Raw genomic sequence first — 23,605 nt, forward strand, 5'->3', positions numbered from 1 at the left:
AAGTTGTAGGTTGACTAATGTTTCTAAACAGCAGTGAAAAAACAAAGTAGAAATTTTTCAGTCTTGTTGTTTAGTGCTGATATTTTCGTGATTCAAAATGTTCTTGAAATTTAAAATTTAGTTTTACCTGAATTATCAAAATCTCCAAATTATTATGTAAAAAAAAAAATATTTTTGAAATGTTAATAGATTTATTATATGAGTGTTGTACAATAAAATAATCATCCAGTATATATGTTATCTGATAATCAGTTATTTTTATAAATAATTATCTTTATATTGTTTTTTGGCACATGTCTTACGAAAAAATTGTAAATAATTTTTTTCTAAGTGCACTACCTATCAGGTTATGAAAACAGTTCTAGACAATTATATGGCAGAAGAAATTACTTAACTTATAGAAGGTAGAAGAGAAAAAAATCTAGCGTTAAATCGCTAAGGGCTGTACATTTGTAAATACTTAAACCAGGTTAAAAAATAATAAAATTAATTAAAAATAATATTATATAAGTGTAAAAAAATAAAGGTATTTACAAAAAATTGAGTTTATTGATTAATTTAAAATAATAAAAATACATAAAAATAAGATCATATTTGCTATTAAAACTTATGGAAATTAACATTTTCTATTTTTAGTTTTTAAATAAATATTTTATAGTTAAAATTTAAATTATATGAATATGCATTTAAATATATTATCATACTATTTAATGAAACAAAAAAATTTCAGGTTAAAAATATATACATTATAATATATTATACCTATGTATGATTATTAAAATATTTGTATTTTCTTTCCTTTCAAATATTTAAGATACCTATAGAATATATAATTATTACTATTTTTCATATTGTCTAAGAGATATGTTTCCAGACGAGTTTAATTTACAAAATAAATATATGACAGGTTAAAGCAAGTGGCTAGAGGAAAACAGCTATAGTTATTATACTTGAATCATCTGTCAGGTCACAAGAATTGTATAATTATTTATCTTCATAAAAAATGAATTATATTATACTTATATACAAATTTATTAAAATATCCTTATGACTTTTATTGTTGATCAGTGATCCTATATTTTTATACTTAGATATTACAATAAGTACATTAATATTTAAAATATTTATTTCTCTCAATATATCACGGAAAAGAGAAAATTAAGTATAATTATGTAAAAATAGTCATCAATATAAAGGTTTTTAACCAGATTTTTGAGTAAAAACATAAATGAAATCCTAAATAGTTTTTGAATAATAGAAGGATAACTATAATATACACCTTTAGTGAGTTTGAAAGTTCTATAATTACCATGGTTAATTGTTAATTATTACCTATATATAAAATATAAACTTGTCTCTACATTAGCTATACACGATATTTAGCCACATCTTACACTAATTATTCATGAAATATATCCATAATTTACATTAGTTATACACAAAATATATAGGTAGTTGTATTTTACGGGATTTAAACAAAAAATAATTTAATAATTACGCTAAAACATACGTATTTTATAAGTTGCATAAATTTAGTACATCATGTTTAAAACGAAAAGATTATTTACGAAATAGCTACTTTTCAACAAATCATATTCTTAAAATGGTCTATTTAGTATTTTTCAACTAAAAGTCTATGAATATTAACGTTTATATCAGTGTATTAATTTGCGTATATTAAATGTTCATTGAATGTATAGTATTATTAACTAGGTTATATCGAGCTAGCACTAAGTAATATCATTTGGAAACTAGAACTTTGAGTAAAATAGAAACGACTAATGATGGAATTGTAAAACTTTCAAACATAGTATACTATCGCAATTTTAAAATACTTCAAATTTTACAAGCTCAAACATGCAGAGAGAATAAAACGAAGGAGTTACATACTCAATATGATAAATGACTAATGTCAAAGTTTTAAGTTGGTAAATTATACAAATTAGGAAAAAAATTGTGGTAGACAATTATTATTTTGACACAAAAATTTACTCAATTTTATAATATAATCCTTCAGTTTTTAATAGTAACGTGTTTAATGATAATCGAATATGGTAAAAATAATTTCAGATAGGAAACTGAAATGCAATATACTTAAAAAAAAAATTTTAAAAAAGGTGTGAATAAAAAAGACTTGATGAACCGAAATAATTATATTTCAACAAATTAGAGTAGATAACAATAGAAAACCAATCGTGTAAGTGGTGTTTTATTTTTATTTAAATCAGATTATACGTGAACATTTTTAAATAGGTCGTATTCATAAAAAAACTACAAACAAGTAAAATATCGTAAAATGTCGTTAGCTAGGAAAAAATCGATCTTTAAAAGAAAAAAAAAATGGAAATGTAACCGAATATTTACTCTTAAATTTTAAATTGAAACTAATTTCCTCAATAGGTTGCTGCTATATCACATTATTGAACGCATTCTTTTTATTGTTATTATAATATTATTACGTTAACAAGTTTTTGAAAAATGATCGTCAAGTTTAAGTACACAGTATACTATATCAATCAACTACGTTACGTTAATATATTTTGTTTGAATGTACCTACCGCTTTTTTTAAAATTTATTTAATATTATTATATTAATTTTATTACCACTGGCATTTGAAATTTGATGAAATGTTAGCATAATATATAATGATATTATCGTTTTCGGTTCTTCACAAATTTAATATTATTCGAATCGGTCTTTTTAGCAGCTTTTGTATATTATAATCTAAAACGTTAGTCGTTGAATATTCTAACCACAGTAATAATAAAACATTCTTTCTTCGTTTTATCACGCGTTATGCACAAATGCTACTTATAGTGGCTCATAAACAATATTATTGTTAACTTATACATTATATAATTCCAAATTAAACAATTATAAATAACCAAATTTAATACTAGAAGTATATTATTTTTAAGAATATATTTTTAATAAAACATTGAATTAGCATTCAATCTAATAATCAAACTGTGTTTAAAAAAAAAAAAAAGCTTTGAAACGTAAGATTATGAGCAATATATAATATAAGAGATATTTAGTTTTGCAACGTAATATTAAAAAAAGATTTAAAATAGGTACTTGAATATTTGTTTTGCAGTTTTTAAGGTTATAATATAATAACAATTAAAAATATTTTTTTTTTTTTTAGAGTCTATTTAGTTAAGGTTCGCGATAGATTGAATTTTATAAATTATATATAATATAGATATAGACTATAATAATATTTTAATTATAGAACATATTACTTAATATATATTTAAACGTATAATGTTGATTTTCAAACGTACTATGAACAATATTTATGATAGAAAAATGTACAATTACTAAATAAAATAGCATGTATTTAATAAATACCGCATTGATGTGCTGTTTAATGTTATATTTGAAATGTAACAAATTTTTTAAGATTATTAATGTATCATATTATACCTCTACATGATTATTAATTTACTATATATAACTTTATTATTTTAATATTAATAAATTTTATTAATTATTACTATAGAATATATACAAAACTATATAATGTATATTATCTAATATTTTTTATTAAAATGAGTCATATTTTACCAAGCCTGTATTTTTGTAAATACAAAACAATGCGTCCTTGTACAAAAACTATACTATAATATAAGAACATTACTGTACTCTACGTTTCATTCAAAAGCTTAGCAAAATACTTTATTACATCACTAGAAATTTAATTTAAAAGTAAAATAATTGGATTAAAAACATTTTAATTAAGTTAATAAATCTTTTTTTAAATAAATTATGTGTGATATGCTATAATTTAGTATTAGACACTTGTATTAATATATTTTTGAAATGTTATAATTTTTTGAATTTGGGTTTATCTTATTTTGTAGATAGGGCTGACGCTTATAATAATTATACTAAATATGACGTGTAGTAATTAATGGTAAAATTATTAGGTGTTTATACACCGTATAGTGTTTATGATATTATTTGAATAACGATTCGTAATTTACTAAATATTCTTATTGTTATAATATAGCCTTATGATATGTATTTTCCAGGTAAACATTTTATTGAATAAAATAACCAAGGAACTTAACTGATCTACTCTTCTTAATAGTATGTCATTAAACTAGTTTTTGTCAATATTGTTTATATTAAACAGTACTTGCATTTTAGACGAAGTAGCTGCAAAATATAGTTATCCTTAATTTATTTAAAAGTTAAAAGTATATGTAGGTACGTTTGTATTTAATTAAGTTTATAGCTTAGTGAATGATTTGAACCATATTCATCTAAGTTGTAATTTCTCAAAAGTAAAATAAAATATATGGAAATTAAAATGTTTATAATAAATTGTTGATTTTCGTAGTATTTTTTTATTTCATTTCAAATATTAATTTAAGTATTAAACAAAAAAAAAGATGCTCATTTATGTGTACTTAACTATACTTAATTAATTATCATTGTTTAACAATATTTACAGTACTTGCTTAAATAATCCATGTGCAAAGTTTAACAAAACATAATGTAATAGGTAGGATAAAGCAGTAGTCTTTCTTAGACAATGATTATAGATAAATAGATAAATTTGATATATATAAAAATATATCTATATGTACATAGTTCATAAACATAAGCATAAAATGTATTGATTAATAATTTTATGTTTAAGTTATTTATATAGTTACTGATTGAAGGTAGAAATAATTTGGTATAATTTCTATTAGTGGACTCGAGTTAGTTTTTAAACATTTCTAGTGTAATATGCACTATATAAGAGTAATTGTTTTTCGTTCAATGAAATTGGTACTACAAAGAAGCTACTATGCGAAATTTGAAGAAAAATCTTGGTAATTGTGATTTAATTTAATATTTTCTTGGTTAATAGGTTGTTGTAATCTGTTATGTTATATAAATCATTATTCATTATTACTTTTAATGTAGGAATTTATAAAATAATACAAAACTATTCTGAATTGAAGTGAGCGAATAGACAATTACTGATAACTCAGTATTAGCTTTATTTTATTCAAGTCTTTATTGATTTGTTATGTCGGTAAATAGATATAAGGTTTGAAGGTTTAAAACACAATAAAATTTATATTTATTTTAACGTTTTAAGAACAAAAACTCGTATTTATAGTAATAGTTCATTTAGAAATGATGTACAATCCTTCAAATTTGTATACATAAAAACAAAAGGTATGTAAGCCAAAATAGTAAATAGTTATGTATGGTATTAAATATAATGTATGAGCTACTTACTGCATATTATTTAAAATCGGCGTGTTTAATGTGAACGAGTAAGGTTTATAAAGATTCGAAACATTTTAACAAGCAAAAACAATTCCTGTGTGGTCGTATTATTATAACGTCAAAAGAAGATATTTTGTGAATCTTTATACATAGGATTGTATAAATATATATATATATTATAATAATATTTTAAAGATATAAATAAGTGTTTGTACTTATTATATTTTAAAAAAACATTAAATTTGATTATTTGAAAAATTATAAATTTATATTGTAAATTGCTATACTTGTTCTTTGAACGGATTGTCAGGAATTTCGTTGCAACAATGTTGTGACGTTTAAAACATAATAAATACAAATCGCATAAATGATTTTATATGATAAATATTATTAGGTATATTGGTATATACTGTTATAACTTATGATATATACGTTAAATTAATTAATCAATTTAAAACTCATAATTTTTATTACTTCGTAAATCGTACATATAATATATCTTAAAATAATTTCTATAGATCAGATATTCTTAAAATAATAGACAAAATATTTGATAATATATTAAAATTTGGCAATTATATAAGTGTACATTTTTTTTATTAGAGAATGGTCAGTTTATGATGTCGGTTGGTACTAATTAACTTTAGATGTGTTTATACATATTATTTTAAATATAATGATTAACCTACCAAATACTAATGTTTTATCTGAATACTATTGGTAGGGTATATCGATAAAAATAATCATTTTGACATAATATTCTAGGTTATTTGATTAGCATACCTTTTCATTTATTTAACATTTTGAAGCAAACGTTAAATTTATTACAAAAATATACATGTATGCGGTAGCTGATAAAATGGACTAAAGGCTAAAATAGCACTGAACTTATAGCCTAATATCTAAATTGATAAATACTATGTCGGGATTTTAGGAAGACTGGTCTTGGTTCATACTTTGTCAACGATTATATGAAATGTCAAAATAAGAAAATACATTTCGTGAAATAAAAACTCTTCTCTTTGACATCATGAAAATAAAACGTATACATTGACAGTAGGGGGAAAAAACGCTTAAAGTGAAATAATAATACTGTTTGAAATATAAGTTTTTCGTTTCAATTATGAATAATGAATATAATGTTTATTAAGAGAAAATATTTTTGACTTTGTTTAACAAAAAAAAAAAAAGAAAAAGAAAAAAAGAAGTAAAATTATTAACAAGAAAAAAGTAGTTTCTTTTAGAGTTATTTACTTACCTATTTAAATGCTTATTATTTTTTTTCCGACTACAGTGACTGTTATGGGTTCACTGTATAATTAATACAATTTATTATTTTTATTATTACTTATTAAGAACATTGTGTTGGAAATTTTTAAGTTGTAGCAATATTGTCGTTAAAAAATCTGAACATTTTTAATAGGTGCGCATATTTATTGCACAATTATGATAACTATTAAATTTTATTATTTTAGGAATATACGATTATACGAACATAAAAATTTTAGTTAGTGCGGAAGTCTTGGAGATACGTCCTGTTTTATTAATCTTGATTGTTCTGCTTAAATTTAATTACATTTTTATATAGAAGTTCGTATTTTCAGCATTATTGTTAATAATATAATCATTATGTCATTTTAGTATTTTACTTCATTTTTAGTTTACACTTAGTCATAAACATAAATATTTTACCATTCACGCGAGATACTTGTATTAATTATTAAACCACAAAAAAAATAAAATATACGTATGTAAAATACATCATACATCATATAAAATATATTTGATATTTGATATCTTTGTTTTTATGATGTAAAATTTACATACACACCAGTCAACTCTTTTGTTTAACAAATATGGGAGTATAATATGTATGATATTATTTTACAAGTTCAAGCATTTTTTTTATAAATACAAAATATACCAATAAAATAAAAATGTATGCTATACATGTATACAAAGATCAGATGTATAACATATGTCTTGCAGCTATGGAAACGTTAAGAATTTATTGCTCTTTTATTAGTTATTACATCATTATTATTTGTTTACTCTTTATAACATAATCATGCTTTTAGATGGCTGAAATAAATGTATAATATAATTTTACAAAATTAAATAATTAATTATTTGTTGGTTGTTTATAGATAATGATATTTTTTTAGTTTTACATAATAAAGCCTTATACTATTTAATTTAATAGTTTATACTTTTTAATATTCACCATTGGTGCTTAATTAAATTGTGATGAGACATTTTATATATTGTGAGTGATTAAATAGTGATCGTGCGCTGAAGAACAATATTTTTCAAACACTTTTGGATTGAAAACTCAGATAATTCTTTTTTAAATATAGCTGTCTTTAAGGCATATCACATTTTAATATTCACAATTATGTTTTTCAGGCGATATTGAGTAAACGTTTTTAGGTCGTAGTTTTGATGTAACATGTTATAAGTGAAATGATAATAATGTTAAAATTTGTATTTCATATCTTGCATAGAATGTTACTACACTCAAAAAATGTAAAAAAAAATAAACAAACAAGAAATGATCAGGTAAATCTATGTTACCAGTGGAAGCAACAGCACTTAAAAATGAAACGGTATTGAAGGAGTTTATGAAATAAAGAAAATATGCATTTATAATTTTATATTTTATTGCATTTAAGAAGTTTGCAATCTACTTTTTGAGAAGGAAAGTGACGCATTTTTGAAAAGTTGAGCGATTATGTTTCCTCGGCTATATTATTTAAATACTCGCCATATACTATTTAGTATTAAAAAGTAAATTATTGAGTTATAAATTTCGTTGAAAATCGGTACCATTAAAAAGTGATTTGAAAATAAAATCTAAAACTCATTTTCTTTTCATCGTGTTGCACTGTTGCATATTTCACTTTATTCAAATATTAAACATAATATTACATATTGTATGTATACTCAGACACAATTGTAGAATATATTACTATATTTTAGTTATTGAAGAACTGTATGTTTTATTATCATTATTATTATTATTATTGACGTTTTTTTCATAAAGATACACTAAAAAATATGCATAAATATACAATATATAGTTTATGTCAATCCAAATAACACGTATTCTCATCCTGATACACATTTCGGTGCACGCGCTGCATTACGGGCGTTGAGTAATACAAAATTGATCGATAGAAAAAAATAATAAATATATTTGGTATATACAAGTAAGTGAACCTTACATTGAAATGCTAAAACTGAAAAAGTAATGATTACAGTTTTGTTGAAAGATACGAAATGGTCACATTAACTTGGTAAATCTATAACCTAACAAAAATTGATCAAACTTTAACATTTATAAGAAAAAGGTTATTTTTGTTCGATTTAGGATAACAAAAATATTATCAATATTGTAAAAATTAAATAATAAATATCGTAGCTATTATTATTTACTATAGTTACGGTAATACTATAATATTTATAATTAAAAATGTTAAAATGTTTTTTTTTATATTGATATCGCGTAATATATTGGTTTAAAAGCTGTATCATAAGCAATAAATCAAGACTAACTCGTTTATCTCCATTTTTTTTTTTTTTATATTTTATTTGAATATTTATCATTTTTTCTATTATTGTTAGTAATATTCGGTTTTCTTGTCACCCAAAAATATAATTTTATCTCCATCTTTATTGGTCATCACTCATCACTTACTGAGTCATTATTTACAATATGTTTTACTTACGTTTATGAAAAGTAATCATGGTAAAGATAGAAAAAAGAGGCACACATCTTGTTATAAAACCAATACATTCATCGTCACATCAAACAACAAACGTCAATGGCGTGCTTAACATAATGATATACAATTTAAAAAAATATACTTTATAATATAATACTTATTCTGAAAATGTTTAGAGCCTTGGAATATTTTATTTATTGAATCAACTGGTGACTTTTGCATAGTAAACCCGCAATTAAAATATGGTAAAAAATATGCTCGAACGCAAAATTATGATAAAAATGTCATGATTTTAGTATAAAAAATTATGCAATGTATATGATATTACAGTTTTAAATCAATAAATTGTGAAATTTGAAAACTTGAGTGTGAAATCAATGAATTCCACTGTTTTAGTGTTGTTCCTTCGTTTGTTTTTAATAATGATAACATATCACAATTATACGTAGGTAACAAAGTGTTTTTGATTAATATGTCGGATAACACAATAGTCTAGTGGTTATTGTGTATAAAATGTGTAACTTGACGTGTTTCTTATTGACTTAACTGCTGACCAACAGCTAGGGTTAAGACAACCACGAGTATGCTGTTCATGTGCAGCTTAAATTTACTTACAGGAGTGTGATGAACGGACGTCGGTTGATTGTCTGCGGTAGGCTGGAGAAGAGATGAGGACTCGACTGTGGCGGCGATTTGTTCACGATCGCGGTTATAACCAGCTACAACCTGCACGATACCATCGCGTTCGTGGCTCGGAATCTCGGTGTTGAGGTTTATAGTCGTTGTGGAGGTTGTGGTAGGTGTGGTGGAGGCTGCCGGCTGTACTTGTTGGACCACCGAGTCCACGGTAAAGTATCTGGTCGCGGTCATCGTTGCATTGAGTCCAAAATGTCGGCGAACTGATACGTCACATGGCGGGTGTCTGGGATCGTCATCACTCGAACGACTACAGCGGAGACGGAGTCGGTGACCCGCGAGTAGACGTAGGAAATTCACCGGGTACCAGCATGATATTATTCAATCGCGAGGTAACTATTTTAATATAATAACAATTTTTGTCGTTTAATGGTATTATAATAATATGATATTAATATGATGTACACGTCGAACCACCGTTACGATAAGTACTGTGTTTAACGCGAGTTTACTTCGACGTCTGTGAGTGCGTGCGCATACGCAAGCGCGCTGTAGTGTTTGTTCAAATGCACTGATGGAGATGGGTTTTGTTACATATTATCATATTATATTCCTTGTTATAAATTTATTTTTACGTACACACACGCCCGCTACCGACCCGGTGAAGAGCGTTGTACAAACAATGACTAGCGCGCGAAACATATACGACGCGTGCGAACCATTGCACAGCGGGGTCAGTATAATGGTGATAGACAGTATAGACAGTACCCATATGGACAATTTTTGTGTGTCAACATGCATGGGTGGGAGTCAAAGCTTTTTAGAATAATGTAATATTATACAGAGTGATACACCAATTACGTTCATTCTCATTTTTTCTTAAATAATAGGTTTATTCAAATTCTGATTCATCTACAATATACTAAAATACTATATAATTTTAAATTCTTGATTTTTTCGTTTGTATTTACTAACTCATTCCTTATAGCGATATAATTTTGTGTACTTAAAATGATACCTCCTCCTTATTTTATCGTAACATCGATGTACTTAATTCAACATTCAAATGAGTAGTTTTTGAGTTATTGAAATGTTTATATTAAAGATAATAGCCTTGAACACTATTGTACTAACATAAAAAATGTATGTAACACAAAAACTACTTGTTTAAATTTTGGTCTTAATGACTTAATATTCAAAAAAGTTAACTGTAAATGCAAAATAATTTACTAGTTTACATTATGAAAGGAGCTTTCATTTGAAAATAACAAAAATGTATACCTCCACATAACATTCATTTAAATAGTACGAAAAAATCTCGAGAATTTTAAATTATAGTCTTTAAAAATATCTAAAAATTCCAAAAGTCAAATTTTGTATTATTTTATTATTAAATAAAAAAAAGAGGTTAGTATAGTTAGTGAATCACTTTGAATATTACTATTTATGTGAATATATTTAAACGAAAATCACCTATACATTAATACATTGTACGTCGTTGGACGGTTAAAACATCTACTGATATGCATTTTACTGTTAGACTTAATTAAAGGAAACTTATTTAAATTTTCAGTAGCTACTTACCTAAAAATAGTAGAATAATAGCATATGATTAATAAACATTGTAAAAATGAAATTGTTTAATTGGTTATCATAATAAAAACAATAAAACGTATTAATATCTTATATGTGTTATCGTATTGTCGCATATTTACGAGTACCTATCTGTACAGTGTCAATTATTAAAAATCATTATGATTATTGAATAAATATGAAATATTTTCATGTTATATACATCTAGTTTATAATTAATTACTATTAATATTTTATTAATTGTATTATAATTATAAACTTTGATATTAAATAAAAATTAAACTCATTAAATTTTTTTTGGTTAATTAACTTTATCGGTAAAAGTTTAAATTTTATTATAAATTCATGAGTGCTTTTAATAACACTAAATAATATTAAGCTATAAAATATTCAGGCTTATTTTCTGCCAGAGCTATTTATGTAAGGAATTATTTATCATGCAGAAACACTAATGTATTTTCAATGTAAAGTGAAAACATATACCTAACTTACGTTTAATATATTATGTATTAATGTTCTGCTATGTTTTATGAAATATTAGGATGTTATTATAACATCGTAATTTTAATATAGGTAGCTATGATTTTTTTTTTTCAGAATATCATTTTATGAATACATTTCATGTCGTCAAAAATAATAATGTTATTAAATGAACATAAACATTATTGGTACAGTCGGCTGTTGTAGTCTTCGCATGGCGGCTGTATTCATGGAATCGTTTCCATCGCTTTCAGATGTAGTTCCAAATGTTTTATTTCCATATTTACATTATATGATATCGTGATCACGCAACAATAACGATGTTGTATTATATATTTATGTACTGTACAATAGATAATATTATAGTATACCTACACTATGCAGACAAGATACAGTAGTAAATCACACCGAATATGTATTTCAAATACCTATTACACTTGAACTGTGGTTGTGGGTTGTAATTTTTTTTCTTGAAATTTCATCGGAACCGTCCGCGTTTCGCATACTTTTTGTGACCAAATGGTAGAATAATATATCATATTTGTGTTATCGTCTCGCAACACTTTGAGTTGCGGAACCGGACGCGTACGTATCGTGTACGCGATTCAATTGAAACGACCCTATTTGCATATTTTCTTTGATAACGTATATTACTATCGCAGTATTCGCTTGTATAATAGGTACAAGCTGTTTTTATCAAGGAAAAAAATATAAATTAAATATAACATATTTTTTTAAGCTGGTTAGGTTGTTTGGATTGCGTCATACATCATTTTATAACAACGTTCCGATTTCGGATCGCATTTTTTACCACAGGTATAATATAGGTACCTACCCAATTTATATTATGAAAGCCGAATACAATGTAGGATTTACGAAAAAACGATTTATTATTGTTATTATTTGGGTAAGTGCTCTAGGTGCGAAATCAGGTCGCATAACATCATCACATTGTTTTATTGTAATACGCAAGTATCACACCTACCTAAACATGTAATTTGTGTGTATGTGTGTGTGTGTGTGTGTGTGTATGTGTGTGTATGTGTGTATACACAAACGCATTAATTGATTGGTTTTTATAGCAAAGCAAAATTAGTATACGTTGTATATATTATAATATACTATTACATCACATCGCGACAACAGTAATAATTGTCACACAATAATTTTGAACGCGACTGTATACATGTATGTATAAAACAATTTAATGTGAAAATTTAGAGGTGCTAAAAGTAGCTGTTTAACTTATGTTGCATAATATATTACCCTTGTTTTAGTCGGTAATTTAAGGATGGTTATTATGCGATGGTTATAAACTTATAAATAAAGGATAAATCTATAATCGGTGTCTGTGTATGCAGCGTGTGTGTTGTACTCGGTAAATGGTGGTTGGTTGAATAAGCGCATTGTACTCTGCGGTTTAGGTAAATGTCGTCTTCAGTATTCTGCAGTCATAATAATATATTACGCGTCTACGTGTGCCGCTTAAAATCCCTACGGCGCCTATGAGAAAACACTCGAATTAGCGCATTTATTAAAAGGGATTCGAGTCACATATCATATGAGTAAAATATTTTAATGGTAAATTATTTATCTACATATCGCATCGTTGTTCTGTGCGAAAAAGTCATTTAATTTTTGTTTGTTTAAAGTTATTTTAAATATTTATAGTATTATGTTAAAATCAGTAGGTATTCATCATGTATACATAAAATTGGCGTAGGTATTTGTGTTGGTAATTATTTATTATTTATTTTATGAGATAGATTATACTTATACAATGAATAAAAAATATGAATTTTAAAAGACATGTAATATTGTATAATATTAAAATTAATTATTAGTAACATTAATAAATATTTTTTTTCTTTTTGCTATTTAATTTTTTTTAGTACTGACTAATAATAATTGTTATAGCTAGGTACTTATTCAAAACGATGTTGGCGGCCTATAAACCAAATTTATTATGAACAAACAATTTTTTGTTTCTCATGACAAGTTTTTTTTTTTTTAATGTTCCTTTTGTTGATTATTTTCAACAAATAAAATATAATCATATAATATCAGTACTCAGTATAAGAAGTTTCAGTCGTTGTAAACAAGTATTATACAGGTACGCTTAATAATTGCCTTCTGTTTGATTACAACATAATCAATTTGTAAAAAGGTAATGCACCTCGAGCGGAACGATTTGAAAACTTCTCAACAGACCGATAATTGTTATACTACTACTATATATCACTTAGCATAATCGTATTAAATGAAACAATTAACATATATTTTACGTACGGCGTCGATCCGTCCAGTATTGTACTTCATTATGCTATGCACTTTTAAAAATTATCAACTATGTATTTAATTACGTTTACAAAAATTCTATGTGCCTCTACTTTTATAACATCAATCATCAGTAATAGTAATTAGTATGCTATGTGAAATGAATTATATATTCATATTTTATACACGTATTGTATTGGAAAAAAAATGGTGGTCAAAAAACTTGTTAATTAATGATGCTTTAATACTTTAATTTATATTTAAAAATTTATAGATTATGTACATTTGCTTAACTTGTAATATGTCTGTGAAAAAAAAAGAAGCAAAAAATGATTGGTAATTATTAAAATTATTAATATTAAAAAACTAATTAAAATTATTTTTAACATATTATTAATAATTACATACACATTCAACAACTGTTTAGTTAACAACACTTTTTCAAAAAAAAAATTATCAAATTTTATAACAAAAATGTTATTATAATTAATAAATCATTCTTTAAAAAAAAATTCATAATTATTTAATCATTTTATTATTAATGATTAGTAAATTTAAGATAATTAATTCTCCAGTTTTTATAAATATCTAATTATCGTATTAATTTTTTCACACAGATTGTATGAGGTAAGGTTTTACAGTATTGCTATAATGTTTGAAATACATTTTCTTTCATGATCAATTTTGCCATACAATTATAGACATATATAACAAAATATTAGAAAGTTATTATCTAGTATTTTTTAAATTTAAAGTGTATCGATTTTTTAAAATCATGATAATTTCATAAAATTGTATTGTTGTATATATCTATTAAAAGATACTAATCAAATTATAATAAAGTAGGTCGTTGAAAAGAACAAAAAAAAAAAAAAAAAAATAGTAATAATTTTGAATTTATTTGTTGTACACGTTATACGTCATAAATAATATATAATATAAAATTTACGGTAATTTTATGTATTCCTATGTATTGATCTATATGAAAAAATTACCAAGGCTTACGAAAAAATATTTGGTCTATGATAGAATTTTTTTTTTTTTGTCATTAACAGCAATTTTTAAATAAAAATAGTAAGTTTAAAGTAAAACATATTGCCTACGAGTATGTGTTTACATTTCGTAAAAACTCATATTTTTGTAAAAAATAATTAATTGTTTCTTTTTTTTCATAACATACAATATTCACATAAATACATCGGAGAATGTGGATTTTATTAAAACTATATTGAAATGTTATTTTTGAATCATTTTAAACTCAATCGAAATTGTGTTACTCACAAATTAAATTCACAACTATTTTATCTACACAGTCTAGTGGACATCAGTTAATCCATTCTGCCGTACATCATGATACTCGTGTGCAAAAGATGGAGCCACCTATATATGTGGCCTTTAGGTGTGTGCTCTAATTAAATTAAACATAATATATGGAGATACTAGGCTTTAAAATAAACTATTATTTTATAAATACAGTAAAATATAAACAAAGGGCTTAAACTACCCCATAATTATTAACACATTTACTCAAATTTATTATATTTATAATATCTAGATTACATGTTTGAAAAACCTATAAATTGAATATTTGTTTAGTTGTTTTAGTTGATCGTCGAATTGACATGTGCTTGTTTATGTGGAAGTATATACTTTACACAGGCCGTTGATGGAAATATTATTATAATAACTAGAAACTAGGAAATTGTTTTGATGACAATTATGACGAATTGAGGTATAATAAGTACAGACAAAGTTTGAAAAAAGAGTCAGTGCTGGGCAAGTATGAAAGAATGGTGATTCCTGGAACGAATGATGTTCATGCAGCTCGAGAATAAAACATTGCAATATAAGCATAATTTATTTTTTATATTGTGGTATAATTATGATTAATTTAAGTTTATTATGAGCTTATAATTAAACAAGTGATATAAAAACAGATGTAGGTAGTTTAAATATATTATATAAGGGGTAATTCGTTTAATAATGACATCGTATCACCGAGGCCAAGACTCCATCTCGTTTATTAAAATCCAACAATTAAAGTACAAGTTCAGATATAACTATTAGTTTAAAAGGCGTCGTTACACTTAAGAAATAAAATATATTCAAGTGCTGTAAACCTGTAGTACGTTTTATTTAAGCGGACACTTATAGATCTTTAACTTAGATTCATAAGTGACTTGTGTCCAATATAATACAAAATATATATACTATACTAATCAGTATATAACCTAATCTTAGGTACGAAATGTTTTATAATCTTTTGATAATTATTATTTCATTATTTTAGTATAACATTTTATCAGATTTATAGGTTTGCGCTTAAAGGCATCAAAAAGCAGCAGACTGAGAATGCAAGCGTCATTTGAAATTATTTGCTAGCGAATAGCGATCAATAATTATTAGGGACATTAGTAATATTACTAGAGTATTATGATTGGAAAAATATTTATTGTAGCTACAGTGGATTATTTTTTTCCAGTATTATATTTAATATAAAAAGCTGGTGAGTAATAATTTATCGATGTTAAAACGATTAAAAAAATAATAATAATACGGAGTAACAAATATTTAACCATTATAGGTTCCATAATTAATTCAGTTAACGGAGTACTGGAAAATTTAAAATTTTAGAATAATAGTATACAGCTTTAAAGTATATATTATTCGAGTTAGTTTTGATATACGAGTATATATATATATATATATATATATCGACAATTCGCGTGTGTTCACTACTATATCAATTATATAATATTTTTTTAATCCTAAAATATCACGATCACGTCATTATTTAACGTAATAATCATGTGTTTAGTACCTAATAAAATATAGGTAATAATTATAAATAATATGTGAACATCTGAGTATCGTCTCTGCCTGGTATACTATTACATAATATTACACTGAGAATTTCTCGATCATTTGATATCCATTTCCGCCATACGAAACCTAGTATGTTGTATTGTTTTAATTAAGTACAATTTTGTTTGAATTTTAACAGTTCCATTATAATATTGTATTCGTAGAGCAACGTGTGGTAAATTATCATTGCAAAAATCATGCGTGCGCAGTGTTCGTGATGTATACTTTATAATAATATCATATATTTTGCAAAACTAATATCATGGGCACACAATGAACTGCTTTTATGCTGCGTACTATAAAATAATACGATTGAGCATCGTAAAATTATTTCTATGTATAATAAGTTATGGCTAATTTGGAATTGTTTTGCGGGGACACAAAAGTTCTTCGCTTGTTACGTAGATATCTAGTTGTTGCAGCCCTAAAACCCTAGGACGTTTTTGGTGGTTTGCAGGGATAATTTTTTTCTAGAAATAGTTTTCAGTTTTGAGCGTAAACAAATATTTGTGAGCTAAATCTCTCATTTTGCTCAATAGATCTATAAAACTAATTAATTAATATATATAGGTAAACATCATAAGAAATCTTTAGCCTGTAGTTTATACTTAAAACATAATTATACATAAATGATATTCTATAAGGTGGCAAAAACAATGGTAAACCCTTATCTAACTTTACTTTATAAAATATATGTTAAACTCAATAAGTTAATAGGTACATGATATAAATCATAATATAAGAAATTATTTATTGATATTTACCTTTAAATGAAGACGTAAAAAAATATTAAATAGTACACATTTTATAATACTAACTTATAGATGATATATTAATGGATCTCTGAACTATATATGTATAATTTACACAAAAAATATACAATTCTATGATTTATCAGTTAATAAAATAACATATTTTAATGAGTATATTATTTTATATTTTTATTAAGCGATTTCCAGAGTCATTCAAGAATAACTCATACGAAAATACTATAAATATATTTGCATATAATGGAATACATTTTTATATTAATTACCTAAATAAATTTACAAAGTATTCATTTTAATTAGATAAGTCAAACTCATCGAGGTTTATTTTGAAAATACTTTATATTTATTTAAATAATTTTGTAAATTCAAATATTTTTTAAATACTATTCAGTTTTATATATATTTATATATACAATATAAATACAATGGCATAAAGTAACTTAATCTAACCAGTAAATGGTAAGTACTATAGTCTTTATTTGGGGTAACCAATTTGCGGTTCGTGAGTCCATGTGGTTCTCGTCATTGTTAGATACGGCTTGTGTCTTATATTTAAAATCAAAATGTTGTTCTTATTATTATTATTATTACCATAACTATGAATTTTAAGTTTTTTAGGTATACATTTATAAAAAAATATAAGTAACATGAAATGTATCTATAAACGTTTAGGCTTTTGGTATCATTGCATTTATTCATGTAGTCTGTGAACCTATTCATGTTGGCCACCACTGGTCTACACTCTATAGGTACTTAAGTATACTTGGTAATAAATATAAAGTATAAATATAAATAAATACTAGAAAATAGGTATTATAAATTAAATAAAGATAAAATTATATTTGTGTAAATTTATTTTAAACATATCACCATTATTTGTATTAACATTTTTTGAATTTTGCATACCTGGATCGTGTTTTTAAATGTGTTCAATATGTTTACAGTTTTAATTTAGATTATTTATTTTATTTTGTTCGGTTGTCAACTGAATGATTTATAGTTTATAAGCGTAGATACTAACTGTGTTGAATATTTGCTTTTAGATTTCACTCAAATTAACAGCTATTATACTTCAGATAAGTAAATTAAAAATGAATCAAGATAAAATTAAAATTAATGAAGTGGGCAAGAAATTTTTTAAAATCCAATTTGATGCTAAAGAAAAAATTATTTCCAGGTTTAAAATTATATAGATAGTTGTTAGTTACTAAAGTTGGAATTTTTTGAAAATTTTATTTGTATATACTATACAGGTTAAGTGATGAAATAAATAATTTTAAAAAGAAAACTGAGAAGTTCAAAAGTAAAACTTATCGTTTGAGTATCAAATTGAAAGATAATTATGAATATTTAAAAAATATTTTGGACGAAAAAAATAATTTTGAAAAACTATTAAAGGCGGAAACGGCTCAGTTAAAACAAGTTTAACCACTTATTTTGTGTTTTTTAAAATTTGAATACTTCTTTTTGTGTTAACTACAATTATTATAAATATTTATATAGGAAGTTGATTTTATGGTAGAAACAAGCATAAGTAAATTAAAAAAAAAAAATGATGAGTTCATTAGAGAAGCTGGAAAACATAAATCGATTACTGCTATATATGGTGGGTAGTACTTACATATTGTAAATTGTAAAACATATTATTAATATTATATTTTGTACGAATAAAATATGTCAACGTAAAAACTTTTACACATTGTGTAAAATGAAATAAATATATTTTTTGACAAATCAGTGGGAAGATTAAATAAGTTGGATGAATTTACCAAACAAGAAAAAGTACTTGAACAGAAATATATAAATATGAAAGAACAAAATGTAATCATGGATAAAAATTATGAGATTACATTGAAAAATATGAAAGAGAATAAATTTATAAGTGAACAAATGTGAGTAATAGATTTTATATATTCCAATGTTATTTTAATACTTGGTAAGCGTTCCAAATAAATATTATTTATTTACATTTTAGTTCGAAAAGAAACATGTTAAAGCGATGTGTAGATTTTTCAGTGCACATGAAAAAACAATCACTGATGGTTGAATGTCCTGTTGAGGGAGCAAGTACCAATGAGATCCTTGATCTTCATGAAATGGTACGTCTTATATTTATATATTGCAGGTATTGATAATAAAATACGTTTCTATTTATTACAGTTGAACATGGGTAATAAACAGCATGAAATTTATGAAAAAAAATGTCTAGATTTGAAAGAGGAAAATAAAGTACTTAAAGAATTATTGAAATCAACCCGAGAAATCATAAATGAAAAAAATGTTGATGGTTATTCGAAGAAGAAAAATGTAAGCTTAGTTGTATTTTTTTCAGCACACCATCATATCATCATATTATTGTTATTAATTATTATAATTCCAAATCGTATTGATAATATTTTTTTAAAAATATAATGATTCACCGAGCATGCTTATCTATTTTTTCCTCTTTACATAAATTTTAATTTTTGGAATTTTAATCAAGACTTAGATACTATATTTTTTAAATACTTAGATTTCTAAATAATTTAAAAAGTGGCTCCTGTAGAAAATACGAATATAAATTATATTTTTTAATCAAAAACTGCCCCTTTTTTTGTAAATAAGACACTATTTTTTTAAATGTTTATTGTTTATAGATTTATATAAGAATTTGGATGGATAGTTTTAAAACTTAATTTACTAAACATAATACAGTGGTCTCCGCTTATTATAATCACGGTTAATGTTATCAATCGTTTATTGTTATCGAAAAGTGTAAGTACGGGCCGGATCTATACTTATATGTGTAAATTATGTCGGTTTTTGTAATCAATACGCCGCATAATATTATCAGTTTGAGTTCATAAAATCATAATTTTGTAACATACAATCAAATTTTTCGTCGAATGTCTCATAATAAAGATAAAAATTGTAATAAAGATATAAATGTTAGTGGTGTACATACATATTATATATATTTATTTATTTACATTTAATTTTTTTTTTTTTTAATTTTAAAATTCAAATTTATACCTACATATGTACTTTATTTATTTATAAATAATAATAAATAAAAAAATTATATTTTTATTAACCATGTATTTAACGTAGATTTTAATATTTTTTATAACTTTTTTAACTTTCGTTTAATGTTATCAATCGGATTATGTTATCAGTAATGTCCCGTACCAAAGTGATTACATTAAGCGGCGACCACTATATTTCATATAAATAGATTTAGAAGATTTCTTGATGTGATGGTAATATCATTTTTACATTAAATTATTTTTATTTTTGTAAATATTTCTATTGTAATAAGTACTATATTATAATAAATAAAAAAATATTAGTATCCTAGTAAAGTTTAAAATTTCAAAAACTACACATTTGAGTTAAATTATAAACATCTGAATTTAAAGTAAAAAATAATAGTTTTTATTTAAAAAAATTGTGTTTGTATTATCATTAATACAGTTATTATTATTCTTTAAATTTGTAAATCAAAAAATCAAAAATTGAATAAATCCTTAGAAGATGATGAAAATGAACTTGGTTAATATATCACTGTGTGTATTAAATTGAATAATTTATGGAGAATTTTTAATAGCTACACAAATCATAAACATTAGTTATTATATACATTTTTGATTTATTTAATGGATTTTGAATTATAATAATAATATAAATTAATGAATCGTCTACAGATCATAATGATTAAAATTTATTTTTTCTATTAAACATAAATATTTAATAGATTATATTTTATACTTAACTATGTAAGAGAATATATTTCTTGTATAATATTATCATCTACCCTTTTATCGTGTACATGGTTAATTGTTATAAAAACTAATATTGCAGGTATATAATATTTTTTTGTTACTTAAATCGTTTTTAGTTTATATATACACCTACATCTATATATAATCATAGTCATGCAGATAATATAGTCATAGACAAAAACTTTTTATAGAAATTTAATCGTAACTAAAATTTTGTGTGTGAGATATTTTAATTATACATAAAAAAATTCAATATCAATTTAAATTAAATGAGGTTAGGGTTACGATCAGTGAACTTTTCCGCAGCTTTTTACAATAAATAATATGATTGTAAAAAAAAAGACAGAATTCGTAAAAAAAATTATTATTACTAAGACAAAAATATGAATATAACAAGTTTTATATATTATTATTAAGTTTTATAAATTATATAAAATTAAAAACTTATATATAATATTATATATTATTAAATATTAACTATATAAAAATAGCTATATTTTATTGAATTCTTGTTTTAAAATATTACATTTTTTTTTTTATCGATAACTGAACATTTTTTTCTTTTCTATATTTGAAATAAATAACCTATACCTTAGGGGCATAATAAGTTTATGCGGTTAGTGTAGAAAAAATACAATTTAATTTTATTAAAAACGTAAGGAATAATGATATAATTACGTATTTACAGGCGATACACTCACCGATTGAATTTTTTTAATTTTTTTTTTTTTAATTGAAAATAAATGTTAAAAAGTCGAACGAATAATTATTATTTATGTACTTAGATATAACATATAAGTTACGTTTAATAATAATAATCATAATAATAAAAATCATTAGATAAAAATGTTTACCTAATTATTTTATTCACAGTTCACATTATCTGCAATATCTATAATGCTTTGTATATATTTATTATATTTGGTAAAATTCCAATTAATTTACAAATATAAAATATTAATTAACAAAAAATTGCATATAAATATATTATTTTTCCTATTTTATATATCGTTATAGTAATACATTGACTAATGGTCTAAAAATATTCGACAGAAAGTGAAAAGTTTGGAAAGCGAACTGATAAACACTAAAGATTTGCAAGAAGTACAGCGGCCGAATACAGACACACTATGCCACGTGGATCGAATGATTCACGTGATCAAAGTTGACGGTACTAAAGCTGAATTGAAAGTCGTGGACCGCGACTTGCACGCTGTCCAAGTGGAGTTGAATGAAATTCGGTCTGCCAATCAATTGCTGAATCATCGTATTTGGAAAACCGAGGACGCGTTGTTAAATGTTTATGAGGAAGCGTCGGTTCATTTGGAAGAGGTATTATTGATATATTAAATATAATATCAAACAAATAGTTATAAAATTATATATAGCTAAGGTTCATAAGTGACAAACTTGCGGCTCGCGAGCCATATGTGGTTCTAGTCATTGTCAGATGCAGCTTGCGTCTTATTTACAAAATCAAAATTTATTTAATATTTTATGAATTTTAATTTTTTAGGTATTAGCTTATAAAAAATATCAAATCATATAAAATGTGTCTATAAAAATGTTGGCACTTGGTATAATTATATTTATCTATTTTGCCATTCTCAGCAACCCATCGAGAAGACTTAAAAGAAAATAGCCTAGGAACAAATTAATGCTTTTAAATACACATTTATTTATACAAAAAATTATCATTTACTGATGAAATGATAGGCTTAATTGTAATTTTTATTTAATTTTAAGTTTGGCAACTGTAACCATATATACAGTTAAACAGGCCAGATAAAAGTATTTATTAACTATTTATATAATAGTATTTACTATTTTGTAATAAAGCTTGCCCTCCTAATAATTTTTTTTTTTTTTTAAGCGATCATTATTGTGAGATTCTACTTTTTAAATTAACGAAACAATCACAAATTTTAATTTTCAAATAATGAAAAATAACGAACGTAGATATTATAGTGAATGTATGTCAAAGTCATAAGCGTATACCTTTCTTTTACTAATATACAATATTTTATTCTATAATTATTTTAAATTATCAGCATATTTAAATCAGTTAAATTATAATAATATAATAACACCAATAATTTATTTTTAGATGAAATCTTGTACAAATAGCTCCAAGGAAAACATTTTTGGTTTTATTCAGAATCTGTATAAAGAATTAGAAGGCTTTATTACCAATGACGACAAATTATTAATACAATAATGTTCCTAATGATCGAGAAAAACTGACAGTATTATTAATAAGTA

The 23,605-nt window shown here is 24.2% G+C and overlaps 2 protein-coding genes across 3 annotated transcripts in view; one reads left to right on the plus strand and one right to left on the minus strand.

The window, feature by feature from the left end:
* LOC112602525 (TBC1 domain family member 30) overlaps window positions 1-10,293 on the minus strand; it is a 34,880-nt gene extending 24,587 nt beyond the window's left edge. For both annotated transcript variants that reach the window (XM_025350636.1, XM_025350635.1), the window contains exon 1: window positions 9,577-10,293. In XM_025350636.1, coding sequence (XP_025206421.1) covers window positions 9,577-9,831 — 255 coding nt within the window. In that variant the 5' untranslated portion in view covers window positions 9,832-10,293. The remainder of the gene's footprint in view (window positions 1-9,576) is intronic.
* LOC112602482 lies at window positions 9,873-23,561 on the plus strand. The gene is given in 9 exon segments (XM_025350575.1): window positions 9,873-9,989; window positions 18,626-18,759; window positions 18,836-19,004; window positions 19,086-19,188; window positions 19,321-19,474; window positions 19,558-19,681; window positions 19,743-19,889; window positions 22,361-22,675; window positions 23,451-23,561. Coding segments are annotated over 9 exon segments (1,374 nt in total).
* The last annotated feature ends 44 nt before the right edge of the window (window positions 23,562-23,605 follow it).

Source organism: Melanaphis sacchari, unplaced genomic scaffold (assembly GCF_002803265.2).
Source record: "Melanaphis sacchari strain LSU unplaced genomic scaffold, SCAv2.0 Contig8_pilon_pilon, whole genome shotgun sequence".
NCBI classification, from domain to species: domain Eukaryota; kingdom Metazoa; phylum Arthropoda; class Insecta; order Hemiptera; family Aphididae; genus Melanaphis; species Melanaphis sacchari.